Here is a 14,785-nt window from a genome sequence, read left to right as displayed (position 1 = left end):
CTGAGAAAATGGGGAGTCTTTTTGATTCATAGACCAAGTAGCAAAGCACTTAAGAGTGATATCATGTCAGTAGACAGACTGCTACAAATCTGACACTCTCTGTGTGAGTCAGGAGATCGACTTAAGTTCTTCTCAGTTAGATTTGAGGATCCTGGTTTTACAGTTTAAAGCGGACTTTGACTCAACAGATTAATTCCTTATATATTGATATTTCACTTTATGGTTCGGGTTAGTTTTGATAATAACTGTCTATACCAAATTTTGAATTATAGTTCTATTTAGAATGTATAAATAGCCTAATACTAGGTAAACATGGCAAGAACATTCTGAAATTTGGGGGATTTGTTATAATAACCATATATAACCATTAGAGCTGATAACAAGGCCCTTACTGCTTTATCATAAAAAATCATAATATCTCTAATTATCAATAACAATTCATGCAATTGCAATTAACACTTAAAACGTGCTTGTTTTACAGTAGTCCTTTTAGTCAAATCAGTGGGAATCCTTGCATTTGTGGGACTTGTTTCCCACATCCTGCAGAATGGCAGTTTAGGTACCATTATAGCAGCAAGACCCCATCCCCCACACCTCTTTTGGTCTCTTTTTTTACTCTCAGTTATTTTTCAGGTAATTTAATCTCAGTTACCTCAGAGTAAATATTTTTAATTTTCTTGTTTTTTAGATTATTTAGTTACATTGCACGTGTTTGTACTTACAGGTGTAGCTCTACTCTCTGTGTCAAGGTTTTCTCAGTCAAGACACCGTCTAACATATTTATGACCTCTATTTCTTAGCTGCATGTGCACCACATGTGAGTAAATTTGTGGCCTCTTCACAAAGAAAGTGATACGGGCTACACTGACAGCTAAGTTAAGCGGATGTGCTGTGCTCTGTGCCCTCATGGTCCTAAATGCGCAAACTCCTTGTCACTTTTTGCTTCTATTGCTCGAGCAAATGTGCTTCATTGAAATTGTGCCCCAGAGCACAGCCTACTTGTTGTGAGCTGCACTTTGCTTAACGCAGTGGCAAGTCATCAGACATAATGGATTTGCTGTTGTAGTTTTGTATGTGAGGGGCCCTTTATGCTGTTGAGATTCCCCCCATGATCCTTCAAAGACCTGCAGGTGCCTTTCTCTCTGGGCATCTGGGGAAATGCAGTTTCCTCTCAAAACAGTATACTCTATTTAAATTTGACCTGAATTGTATGGAAGGGTTACATTTTTGTTCTTCCTCGCTGTAAAATTACTGCAAAAATAAATCTGTCACATTTAAAAGTGTGTCCTGGACAAACACCTAGAGGGGAAAAAAATAGAATTCTGCCCTCTGGTGGTTGAAAATAAAATTAGCAAGATTTGTCTTTATTTAAGAAAAAAATCAAAGTTGGTACACTACTCTCACCACTGGTTTTATTCTGTGCAGTAATTATGAATAGACTGTGTAAGTCAGTCAAAAAATTTAGGCATGCACATAATAAACGTAATAAAGTAAGATACACAATTCTTATAGTTTAATGTAAAGATATACAAGGCTTAAAAATAGCAGCATATAGACCACTGTTAGCGCTTTTAAAATGTTTTATTTAGTCTATTAAAATATACCAGAATTATAAGTCCCCCAGTAAGACCATACCTTTTCAAAGAAGGACCTAGTTGGATCGCATCCAAGAAAAATGCCTGTTGAACAGAAAATGTTGCGTAATTGTCACGGTTCTGGGTCATTTTTGACCCAGTATTTTGAGTTTTCATGTTTTGGTTTGATTTTGTATTTTTGGTTATCTTCTTGATGATGATGCTGATGATGTTCTATGTTCCAGATTATTCTGGTTAGGTTTAGTTCTTCCCGTGTAAGGTCCGTGTTTCTTAGTCTGCGTCCTTGTGTATTGTTTCCTGTTTTATTTTGAAGGATTGTATCTTATGTCAGTGCGTCCAGCTTCGCTCCCCCTGTCTCGTTAGCCCTGATCTCTCCCAGCTGTGTCTCCCTCCTATCTTCCATTCCCTGATTACTTTCCTGTGTATATTAGCCCTGTGTTTGCCCTTGCTTAGCGTCGCACCCTCAGATTTATTCCTGTGTGTTCCAGTTTGCGGTTTCATGGTTTGGTTCGTTTTGTTTGGTGCCAGCAATAAAGCTGTGGTCTTCAGTTACATTTTCGTCTCAGAGTTCTGCATTTGGATCCACATCTCCACCTGCCCGCACACACAGCCCTGACAGTAATGTTTTCTATTAGAAAGGCTAAATGCAAACTATATATTATACAGTTTTCACCAGCAATGGGGAAACACCTGTGTGAAGTTATGAGACTTTGAGCTTTGTTTGCATAAGATTTTCAATAGTGAATGAACACTTCTTCATGTACAATGTACAGCACATAGTTGACATTGCACATATAATCCACCTTCACAACTGTAGACTTGAAGTCATTTCCTGAAAGCACTATCAGCTCACAGCACCCATTTATTTCATGTTGTTACAATGTTTCTGCGAGAAAATGCTATCACCGTTTAAATGTTTCTTACATAGTAAACATCAAAGTGATTTATTGTAAAATCAGTCATTTCATTTTTGCTGATCTTTATAACACCACAGGTATTTTGTACAACATCCATGTTTCCATGTTCAAACCTTATACTGGATTGTCTGTGGTGCAGTTAAAACCAGGTGGCCTGCAGTTTTTAATGCAGTTCAATTATCTATCTGAGAAAGGCCCCAGCAGAGCCGTGGACGGGCTCCGACTCCGCTGAACACAGCAGACAAGAATAAACAGTTCAAACTTAAGACAAACATGTCAGGTATACACAGTCTTCTAACTGAGTGGCCTCTTAAGACACAGCAATCAAGACATACAATAAACTTATTGGCTAATTGAAAATGTTTCAACAACTTTTTGCATTTTTCAGGAGCTGACATGACTGAATTTTGTGACAGGGGGTGCTGCAGCACTCCTACTTCCCACAGAGATGTGATTGATTAATTTTCAGTACATGCATTTATGACCGAATGCACAACCCTTGATAACCCAGGAAATTAAACACATGAGTTTCAACTTCTATTCAAGCTTCATTCCAACAACAGAAGCATTTGCCGTAGAGTTTTCTCACAAAAACATGAAATGAACGGGTGTCGTGAGCTGATAGTACTACTACTTAGTGGCTGCTGTTAAGGAATAATTGCTATAATCTCAATACATGTTCTTAATTGTAAATTAAGCTAGGCATTGTGTGCAAAACCTTTCCCCAGCTAGCTAAAAATGGTACCTTTCTTTTTACAACTTCCATAGTTAAAACCACAAATGTTTCTTTCCTGTTTTTTTTTTTTGTTGTTGTTGTTGTTGTTTTTTACAGTGACAGCTAGACTATCACGCCACATTACCCTGCATTAGTGTAATAAACAGTTTATCTCTCTTTATCTTTTAGGTTTAAATATTTTTCTTCAGATGTTTTGGCAGGAGTAGGTATACTTAATATAACACTTAATATATCAGAATCAGAATCAGAATACTTTATTCATCCCGAGGGATATATACCTCACAGGGTAAGTACACAATTTAATATAGTACAGTATTAATTAATATAGTTTAAGTAATATTTACTTGAAATTAACAAAAACTAAATAAAACCAGAATCAAGCAACCCCTTGATGACAACACGTGTGATAGCCTCCAGCCCCCTTTCGCTATTGGAAAGGCAGTTAAGGCAATGGATGTATAGTTTCTAACATTCATTCTGGGGGTTTGCTAGTGATCCCAATCTCTCCTCCAAGGCTGGTAGGATACAAATTACTGAAGGTTAAGAAACAGAGAGAGAGATACAGAGCGAGAGAGAGAGGGAGAGAGAAAGGTGGGATTTGCTGGCAGTCATCAGAGGGAGGTCGTGTGTGCGCTGATTGGATATAAACACTGGCATAATATGATTTCTGCTTCAAGGAACAGTTCCCGCTGACTGATTTAGACCTGTTCAACATTCGTCTCTTTGACGGAGAAACGTGATTTTCCCAGAGGTGAGGTATGTTTCGACTTTTCAATTGTGTTTACACAAGACAACTTGTGCCTTGCGTTTTATTCTTTTTTTTGGGAGGGGGGCAGGAGGGACTGCGTCATATTTCTTTGTTTAATAGGTAGCTCCTAATAATTATCAATCCTTAATTATAATCGTCATGGCAATGTCAAATGACAAAATTATTTCAGAGTGTTGTGTGAGTGTTTCCATAACCAACAGCCTTATGTTGGCTTATGTCCACAGATCCTGTTGATTTGTTTTCTCAAAATTTCTCCTTCTAAAGTTGATTCTAATCAGTCTAATGGTTGTAGAAACCGATAAGCACACTGAGTTCCTGACCTCTGACCTCCATGGAGTGGAGTTGGAGTAATATCAAAAAAGACAATAATAGTTCATTAAATTCTCCAATGATCTCTCAGCCTTAGAGTCATATAAAATAACAAATGAATGCAGACAAGTTCACCAATTAAGAATTAACAGTATTTTTAGATAGTGATAGTTTAAAATCTTTTTGCCACAGTAATGGCATAAAATATTATTAAGACTATTGTTTCAGTTCACAGTAACAGCATAGGGACCTTGGCTGGATATTCCTCAGGTCCTCTTGAAAGAATTCGTAGAGTTCCTTCAAATCAGTTGGTTTCCTGCAGAATCCAGGATCATCAGTTTTATTGGATGTGTCACCTCTTTCCTGTAAAGGTCTGGAAAAAACCCAAACTGTCACCCTCAGATGAGTCCAAATTGGTTAGGATGTTCAGGAACAACTCAAAACTCCTGGAACACCAGCATGACAGACAAAGATTGAGCGATTTCCTAAAAATGACAAGAGGTATTTTTATAGGAGTAGGGGTGAGCTCTTCAAACCAAAGAACACTGCATCAGCTATCAAGCACGATGTTGGTACAATCCAAAAAGTGGTTGAATAATAAAGAAGGAGAACTACCCCCAAATTCTTCAGCTTCACCTCAAATCAGCAGCCAGAAAGTCAAAACTTTGACACAACTGAATATTCCAATGGGACAATGATCCCAAACACACATCAAAACTCGTGTTGGAATGGATAAAGTGGTTTAACATTAAATTTTTGCACCAGTCTTCCCAAAGCTCCAACCTCAACAATATTTAAAATTTGTTGACTGTACTTAAAGGCTGCTAGAGGTTAGGAAATCATTCAATTTAGATGAACTCTGCAAAGAAGAGTGGTCAAATATTTAGACAGAATTATGTCAGAAGCGTCTTGAAGGCAAACAAAACCATATGGTTTGGATGCAACTTTGTAAGGGATGTTTAACCAAATATTATTAGTGGGTGTATTGATACTTTTGTCTATGTGGATTGGAGAAAATCTAAAATAAATAAACTTAAGCAACCAATTCTTGTTTTTTAAGTCATTAGAAATGTATGGTGTACAATCATTCCAAAAGGAACAGTTCAAAGAAATTATTAAAAGCCTAAAATGACCATGATATGCATGATGAGTGTATATGAGCTTTTGAACACAACTGTATGTGTTTCATCATGTGTGCAGTGAGAGAGAGAGAGCAAGCAAAAGCCTGCTAGTCCTGTTACATAAACTAAAACCTGTTGGGTGCAGCATCATGCGGGCTCATGTGTAGTTGTGTGGGTATTTCTGATGCTTTGGGGATCTTAATGTGTTTACAGAGTCACTTTATGGAGGCTCATCTCACTAATGAAGAAGAACAGCAAATTCCCACAGCTGAAATTACATGATGACAAGTTATTGTCATAGTTAAAAACTCTATAAATATAAATGAAAACACAACTATGCATTTGTGCCACAGCAAGGCAGAGCTCCACTAATATGTCTGTCAGTGGGGTTGACCACCACAGTTTTTTCTATTTTGCTGTAAAATTGTCCACAGCTGGTTACGGTGTAAGAGCATGGAGTAAATGGAAATCACTTTCATTTTTAGTTCTTGTTAGTCTTTGCATGCTGCTTCCACTTTTTAGATTTTTGGATGCAGATCAAATAGAAATTCGTTTAAAATCGTTCATGGGGTCAAACTGTTTTCTCTGTATTTACAGGTAGAGAATAGAATATGTTACACCACATCCTGATTTAATCTTTGTTTACTCACTAATGACCTCTGAGTGACCTTCTGTAGCTTTGTGATGACCTATGCATGGCCAGCCTGGTGCACCTCTGAATGATGAAGGCTTCTTACATATTCATCATCCTCTTTCTACTCGACAGGACTGTGGTAAAGTATTTTATTGTGCCAGCAATGACCAAACGATACCTGATACTTGAAAAAAAAGCTCTGTAGCTGTAGAACTGCAGCTGTACAACATCCAGTGAAATGCCAGTTTATTAGGCACTCTTTGCAAAAAGCCCTAGTGGGGATTACCAGAATGAATATAGATTGTGAACAGATAGTAAGCATTGGTCTAAGAGTATCCATAATAATGTTAAAAGTCTATAAAAGAAAAGCATGCAAAGGAAAAAAGTATATAGATGATTTTAAATCTCAGTCATTTGTAAGCCACAGAACTTGTGTCCTTTATCGTCATGTAATTTAAATGCAAGTGTTGACTAATGTAAAGCTAAAATATTGTCATATGTTCACTTTTGTATTTTAATATACCAATTTGAAACCAAAAGGACATTTCTGTTAGTCCTCATTTTCACATTCCACATTCAAAGAGGTGTTTGTGGGTTTAGACCTGGTTTAAGGGTTAAAATTGGTATTAGGCTTAAGTGGTTGGGTCTGACTGAGGGTACAGGTTGGGTTTAGTATTTAGTGGCTATAAATGATCATTTCAGGTCATTTGTGTGTATGTGTGTGTGTGTAGAGTATATCAGCGAGGACTGTTGAAGATATGGTGGCAGAATGGATCCGCTACAGAAATGAGTGTCTGGTCAGGATGAGCGCAGAACCCGGACCAGACGGTAATCCACACATATGCTCAATAATCATATTAATGCTAAAACATACATTAATTAGATTTAACGCTTAAATATAATCCATTAATTTAAGCGTTAAATCATTTAATTTAGAATAAATGTGCAAACATGGTGAAAGTTTTATAGAACATTCATCCATCTCACCGACTGATTATAAAACACAATTCATTCATTCTTATTCTGTCTCCAGAATTGGTATGCAGTCGTATGTTTGACGAATATGCTTGTTGGTCAGATGGACAACCCAACTCTACAGTCAAGGTGCCCTGCCCCTGGTACCTACCTTGGTACAACCAAGGTAGGTACCAGGTTGCAAACACACATATATAGATACATTTAGGTAAAGGTTTTTTTTGTTTTTTTTTACAATTACACATTTTCCTGCATTTTTTCCCAGCACACCACAACAATGAGTTTTAAATGAAACAACTCAGATGTGACTATGTGACTTGCAAACCTTTAGCTTTTAGCGATTCAATTCAAATAGCTTAATAAAAAATTTTATTAACTGTTTTGGAATTACAGCCATTCAGAAGCTCAAAAAATAATTGGACTGACAAACACTTTCATGGCCATGTGAGAGCTGTTCCCTTGTTATGTTGGGATAATTTAAGCCGATAAAAGATTGTTGATTTTAAGTGTTGAACTTGTATTTGATAACTGTTCATTACAATTCTCAATATGAGGTCCAAAGAGATGAAGGTGACAGACATGGTGGCCATCATTATGACAAAATAAAAAATAAAAAACCCAAAATAAACCTATAAGAAAGACGGCAAAACTTTAAGTGTGCCAAAAGAAGGAACACAGTATAGAACTCAACAACATTAAAAGGTCAGAAAGACCACAGAGCATAACTAAGCTGGATGAATGCAGATTAGGTACCATTGTAAAAGTCTACAATTAAGAGCCACCTTCTGATACAAACTGATACACATGAAAGAGCCGGCACAGTTTTGGAAAACCATTGATATTTGGAGAGATTAAACCAAGATTAATTTGTACCAGAATGATGGGAAAACAGAAACAGTTCAAAGCATACTGCATTATCTGTCAAATATGGAGGCCATAACGTTATGGCATGGGCATGTATGGCTGCCACTAGAACCGGGTCACTGGTGGTTACTGATAACTGCTGATTACTGATAAAATGGTGGTGACTGCTCTTAGAAGAAGCAGGGATAATTCTGAAGTGTACAGGGCTATTCTATTTGCTCACAGTCATTGCTATTCAGACAATTTCTGCAAAACTGATGGGGCCGTACTTCACAGTGCAAATGGTTAGTGATCTAAAATATGCTTTAAAAGCAACCCAAGAGCTTCTCAAAACAAAGAAATGGGATATTCTTCAAGTCAGTCGCCTCAACTAAACCCACCAGAGCAAAGCAGCTTTTCCGTTATTCAGTAAAAAACTGAATGCAAAAAGACCTAAAACAGGCAGCAACTGAAGATGGCTGCAGTAAAAATCTGGCAGAGCATTTCAAGAAACAAAATCCACTATTTGGGCATGTCCATGGGTTCTAGACTTCGGTGACTTAAATGACTACAACTGATACTTATTCAAATATTCAAAACAATACTTCTATCCAATGTCCAAATAAGTGACTGTATTTTAAACCCATGTTAAATATTTGATTTTAAAATCTGCTGTAGTGATGTACAGATAATAAATGATTAAAAAAAATATCGCTATCCAAAAACACATGGACATAGCAACAGGCTATATACACACAGATAAAAGCATTGTTTTAATCACAGGCATGTGTTTTAGCCTCTTTTCTGTTTTCCTGTAGTGCGTAGTGGCTTTGTGTTGCGTGAGTGTGGCCCTGATGGCAAATGGGCCACCAGAAACTCCAGTCAAACCTGGAGGGATCATTCTCAGTGCCAACCTGAGGACAGCCAACAGGAGGAGGTATGCCAGGAGCATATGGGAAAATTGGTCAGAAAATAATTAATCAGAAAACTGTCACCAAAGTAGAATTGATTTAAAATTAATTTAAAAAGTGTGAAACTGCAAAATCAGTAGAATCAATGCTTTATTTTTCCATTTGAAAGTGCACAACTATTCTGAATAACAGATTTTAAAACAATTAGGGTTTAGTAAAAGGAAGTTACGTAGGTTCATATTTAGTGGCCTCACAGTAATAACCCACCCTTGTCTTTTTGTTTTCTTCTGTGTAGGAGAAGCAAATTATTATTTATGCCTGCTTTCGGGTCATGTACACAGTGGGCTACTCTCTCAGTCTGGTCAGTCTCTGTGTGGCTCTGATTATTCTTCTCTTTTTCAGGTAGGTAATCTGTCTCATACTCTAACATTTCTCCAAGTAGCATTTAAGCAGACTTTCTTCTCAAAACCAACTTTTCTTAACTAGAGCTGTGAAGCTCTTGCAAGTGCAAATACCATAACAACAATAATCCATGAAACATGGGGAAATTACATGAGCCTTAGCACTGCAGCTATAAGCTCTGTTGTTACAAAAAATTTGAAACAAAAAGTGAAATCAATCTCACTCTCTATGAGCCACATGTTTAGCAGGCTGACTTTGTTTTGTGATTATTATGTTTTTAACATTATTTAACCTTTGTGAAACTTGCAGTAAGCTCCACTGTACCAGAAACTACATCCACAGCAACTTGTTTGCGTCGTTCATTCTGCGAGCTCTCTCCATCCTGACTAAAGATGCTCTACTGGGTAAAACCTACCTGGAGTTCGCAGACAACAGGGAAATCTTTGAAGTGAACAGTAACCAGGTTATAAGCATAAAAACTTGTATTATTTCAGTGATACTAATATATGTGTCATTTCACAGATGACATAGTTGAATATATTTCACACCCCTTCCTTGGACCGCTTCATCATTCATGCGCGATAACATATAGTAATACTAAGTGATAATTAGTTATTAATTTGACTTTATAAATTGTTACATTATAAAATAAAAGTGTTCATTACTCGGGCAGTTTTTTTAATTTCCTCATATAGACTTAAGTATAGCCAGGGACTCTGAAGATTCATAACTGTTAGAAGTGACGGATATTTCTTAATTCTACTTTTTTGTATCTCCTCCTAAAAACACACTTAAATATTAGGCATTGTCCAGCTGCCTTGTGGCTCAAGTGCTGATGCATTACTGTGTGGGAGCCAACTACTACTGGCTTCTCGTGGAAGGCCTGTATCTGCACAACTTGCTGGCGCTGATGGCTTTCTCTGAAAACTGCTTTTTTGGTGGATATCTGTTGATAGGCTGGGGTAAGCCAAGGACACCAGACAAAAGTAGCTACATACAACACAAAGGAAATGAAGTAGTTAAAGGCTTGGCTCACATTATGGCAAAATTGGTTAGGTCAATCTCACAATCCTGAATTTTCTCTGCTTACCTGAACTGTCGTTGTTTCAGGCACCCCAGTGTTATTTGTCTTTCCCTGGATTCTTGTACGTTACATGTATGAAGACACAAGGTGAACTTTTAGTCTGACTTTTTTAATAATTATTTTGCTGACTTTGTGCTGCCTTGTACTTATTTGTATTCTTTTCTCGTCTCTTCTTTAATCTCTTAACTACACTCTACATCATAGCTTTAGTATATGTATGCAGTAGTTTTAACACCATTTTGTTCTGTAGTAAGTCTCCATGCTTTTACCGTGATAAAAAAAAGTGTTGATGTAATGGTAATATATACATAATGCATATGTTATTACAATGCATGAAGTCAGAATGGAGCACTTCAGTAAATAAAAACTGCTCATCATCTTCATGCAATGTCTGTGTTTTTCAGGTGTTGGGAAATAAATGAAAACATGGCTTACTGGTGTATAATCCGTATCCCTATTCTCCTGGCCATAATGGTAATAGACACAAATATAAAGGTTATAAAGTAAATTTGTCAGTATGAACAATCATGTGTGAGTTATGTGACCATAAACAGCCCTGTGACCTACAGGGGGCGGGGCACTCTGTACATCATAGTCACCTACATATCACCTCCAGCTTTCAAATTAAAACTAAAATGACTAAAATAATAATTACAAAATAAATATACTAATGAGTCTGTTTCTCTTATTTTATCTTTTCAGGTTAACTTCTTCATCTTTATTCGCATCATTCTGATCCTTATATCTAAACTGAAAGCCCATCAGATGAGATATACTGACTATAAATTCAGGTATGTAGATAACAACAAAGTAATGAACACTGACAATGACAAAAGATACGGTTTTTCTCGATCGCCGCAATTCTCACAGCAGAAAAAGTCATTCTGGCATTTTTCATAACATGTTGTCACATGCACCTGTGACACAGACTGACAGTATGTATTTCTATGTGTTCCAAGTAAACCTGTGAGAGTGTGTAAACTTCTGACAGTATAAATATTTGAACAAAACTTGAAGTAACTTGACTGGAAATACTAATACAGTATCCAGAGAAGTGAGAGCTCCAGAGAGAGAGTGTGCTGATGAGTTTTTTAGATTCAAGTTAGAAGTGCCTCAACACAGTAACAAATATCTTTAGTAGTGAAGTATGTGTAGTAACCATAGCATTGTGTGTAAAAACGCCTGGAATGTCTAATGTGGGTAAGGGAAAGCGTTACTGATTTGAGAACTGCATTATGTATAGTGAGAATTTTTTATTAGCACTAAGATGAGTGGAGGTGCTTTCATCTCCTTGTTGTCTTGACATAATTATCTAATGTTTGACCTAATTTGCTCACCTATCTTTAATTTAGTTTAATTTTAGGTTTTTTTCCTTTCGTTTTTGCTTAGCAACTACAAAAATCAGGTGAAAATAAAACATGAATTAACTAATTGATAGACTTTTTTGTAAGAATCTTGTGTGTAAGTGTAAAGATCAAAACTCACACATATACAGACAGTAATTAAGAGAAGACAAGTGAGGGAACTCTGTTACATCGCTTGACATAACCTTTGCCTACAAAAGCATATCACTGCTTCAGTGAGTTTAATAACAGTTCAATAAGTAAACACCAGGGAACATTTGATTCTCATGTTTCTCTCCAGACTGGCCAAATCCACATTGACCCTGATCCCTCTGCTGGGGATCCATGAAGTTGTGTTTGCGGCGTTGACGAATGTGCAAACAGATGGAGTCTTTCACAATATCAACCTCTTCTTCCAGCTCTTCTTGAACTCTTTTCAGGTATAATCAAGAATCTGCACCTAGATAATATTTACCATCATAATAATTTGCAGATAAAAGTAGCAAAACACTACTAAATGACCTCTAATACAAACTCTTTACAGGGTTTACTTGTAGCCGTCCTGTACTGTTTTGTCAACAAGGAGGTATGTAGCATGTGATGTGGTGGACAAAACAAACTTCTCATAATATTAATCATTACATTTTTGAATGAAGCCTCAGTTTAAGGTTAGAGCGGGGCTTGTTTAAGGTCAGCGTACAGGTTATAGTTAGCTGAATTGAATGGACAGCCGAGAAATTCATGTAAGTCAATGTAATGCCCATCTGGAGTGAAAAGGGACTAGGTGACACTAGAAAAGGTGCAGGCCCTCTTGGTCTTGATGTCGTTCATATGTTCTACAGTTTAAGAATCAAGACATGCGTCTCTTGTAAATGTTTTTCATGTTCAGCAGAGGATGTGTTACTCATTTTTTGCAGATTTTAGCTTTTGCATTTGAGATATTTCCCTTACTTGCAAACACTCTTTGCAGTGTTTAGCCTCTTCATTTTCTTAGTCGTTAACCCAGTCTCTAAGTCAAGTTTCCAAATTCAGTTCTCGTTATTATCCTATTTCAAGCTTCTTTTCCTCCCCTTTCTTACAGGTGCAAGCAGAAATAAAGGCTACATGGCAGAGGCTGAAGCTGTGGTTGACTTACCTAGATGAACTGAGAAATAGTGACAGTAACACACTGCAGGTGGGTGTCAATACAGTGTACATAGGAAGCCACCTCATTTAGCTAATCAGCATCATATTTAATCGTTATTTCCCCTCTTCTCACCGCCATCTTGCTTTAGTTGGTTGTGCTTTTTGTGGCTTTTATTGTTGCTCTTAGGTTTGTTTAAATAGGATCATGCATGTCACTTGCCTCTGCAGTGAGTGGAGTCAGGGGTCGCCTTAGGGAAATAAGGTCTCTCCTACTGTCACTGAAAGCTTTCTATATTGCCACTGCCTCAATTTAAAGTTTGCCAGCCCTCAGATAAAGGATAAATTTTGACCTGGGTCCAGTGGCAACCAGTGCCAATAACATGCTGTAAATGTAATAATAATAATAATAATGTAAAAAAAAACTTATTTTACAGTGGTTTTTGCTGTGTTATTTATATAATTTGTGCATTAAAGAGAAACTGAAAACTTGCATAAAGGCTAATAAAACAGGCAGAGCAAAAAACATATGATTTATATAGGAATTTCTGTTTTGTAAGAGAAGGTAGCTAGTTATCCTTTGATTAGGGGCTTGCCTGTACCTTCACACTGTGCTGGTAAGTTTCTAGAAATTTTAATAAAACTGATGTTTCTTCAAATGTGATTATCAGCTAATATTTGAAAATAATACGTGCTGTAATATAAATATTAGCCTAGTCCTTTCCCAAGGCCACACATTTTGATTATGTGCCCATTTGTAAGCTATTAATCAGCACGATGCTTGTTCACTGACTCAGTGAAATAAAATTAATTAAAATGGTCTCTTCCTTTTTGTGCTTATAGTTGTGTTTACATTTTTATGCAGACTCCTGTCAGCATGCCTCCATCTTCCCAGTGTCACCATCTGTCTCTTTACAAGCTACCTGACGGCTGCCCAGAGGTCAGCCACCTCTCTCCTATGCCCCACACCTCTCTTTCACCAGCTCCTCACCCTCAGGTTCCCACTACTGACTGCTACGCCTACCACCAAGACAAGATGGGAGACAAATAGGTGAAAACTTCCTGGCATGTCGCTGCTCATACTAAGGATAGAGGAGAGGATGATGAGAAATTACATGAAATGTATTGCTAAAAAATTCAAAATGGTCTTAATATTTCTTAAATAATTTGAAACTTTAAGTAATTAGCATGTCCAATCAAGACACTCTTTGACTAAGGTCAAGATTTCACAGCACAAATGGCTTTCACAATCAGAGGGTTATATTATGTTATCCTCTGTAGGTGGATCTGTATTTAGGCATCAGGCATTTTTTTGACTGCTCTGTATTTCTTCAAGGCAACAGAGTGAATCTCAAGTATGACTCCCTTCTCTGAGCACTTGATTAAACATAAAATAAAACAGTGACATTGTCACTTTGTGGACAATTAAAGGGTCATATCCTGCAGCATAAAAAAGCAGTTCTCATTTTATTCACACAGAGGAAATAACTATTTTATTTCTTTTGCTATTCAAGCGGATGTGAATTTTTTTCAATTAACAATATTATCTATCTTACTGTGCACGGTTGGATCTTAACTCTCCATGCAGCCATCCAAGGTACTTTTGCAAGTTATTATAATAGCTCATTCAATTCCCCACAGAACATATTTAGACATTCATTTCCACTTTTATAATGCAACTGATAAATGAGAGCAATTAAGCAAAAAATGAATACTCAGAACAAGACTAATTGCATAAAAATATTACACTGGTAATGAAGGTAAAACTTGTTTGCAGTCATTTATTTAAAAAAGCAATGTGATGTGTTGGTCTTATTTGAACCACTTTGACTGTGTTAAATCCCTCTTTCAAAAAATAATCTGTCACTGTAAATGTGTGTAAAACTAACTTAAAATTGTAACAATCCAGATGAACAATCCAGTAAGGTTTTACTGGCACTGCCACCATCTAGTGACAGAGACAGAAAACACACTGTAAAAGGGAGAATTTCACACTCCTATGAAATCATGCAGGTTTAATGAAC

General features: G+C 36.9%; 1 protein-coding gene across 1 annotated transcript; it reads left to right on the top strand.

Moving 5' to 3' along the window:
• The first annotated feature begins 3,944 nt into the window (after positions 1-3,944).
• Positions 3,945-13,812, top strand: gipr (gastric inhibitory polypeptide receptor). Its single transcript, XM_085245064.1, has 15 exons — positions 3,945-4,004; positions 6,125-6,220; positions 6,813-6,909; positions 7,115-7,222; positions 8,718-8,836; positions 9,106-9,212; positions 9,522-9,675; positions 10,015-10,174; positions 10,323-10,383; positions 10,701-10,770; positions 10,999-11,087; positions 11,941-12,079; positions 12,184-12,225; positions 12,721-12,813; positions 13,627-13,812. Exons 2-15 carry the CDS (start codon positions 6,167-6,169, stop codon positions 13,810-13,812), a joined length of 1,479 nt encoding a protein of 492 aa, XP_085101190.1. The 5' UTR covers positions 3,945-4,004; positions 6,125-6,166.
• Positions 13,813-14,785: the final 973 nt, after the last annotated feature.

The sequence above is a fragment of the Mchenga conophoros genome, linkage group LG14 (assembly GCF_057382185.1).
Source record: "Mchenga conophoros isolate Kocher_MC1m ecotype Shallow Benthic linkage group LG14, M_conophoros_male_GT1.1, whole genome shotgun sequence".
NCBI lineage: Eukaryota > Metazoa > Chordata > Actinopteri > Cichliformes > Cichlidae > Mchenga > Mchenga conophoros.
The sequence above is the reverse complement of the archived record's forward strand: the minus strand, read 5'-3'. Positions and strand labels throughout refer to the sequence as shown.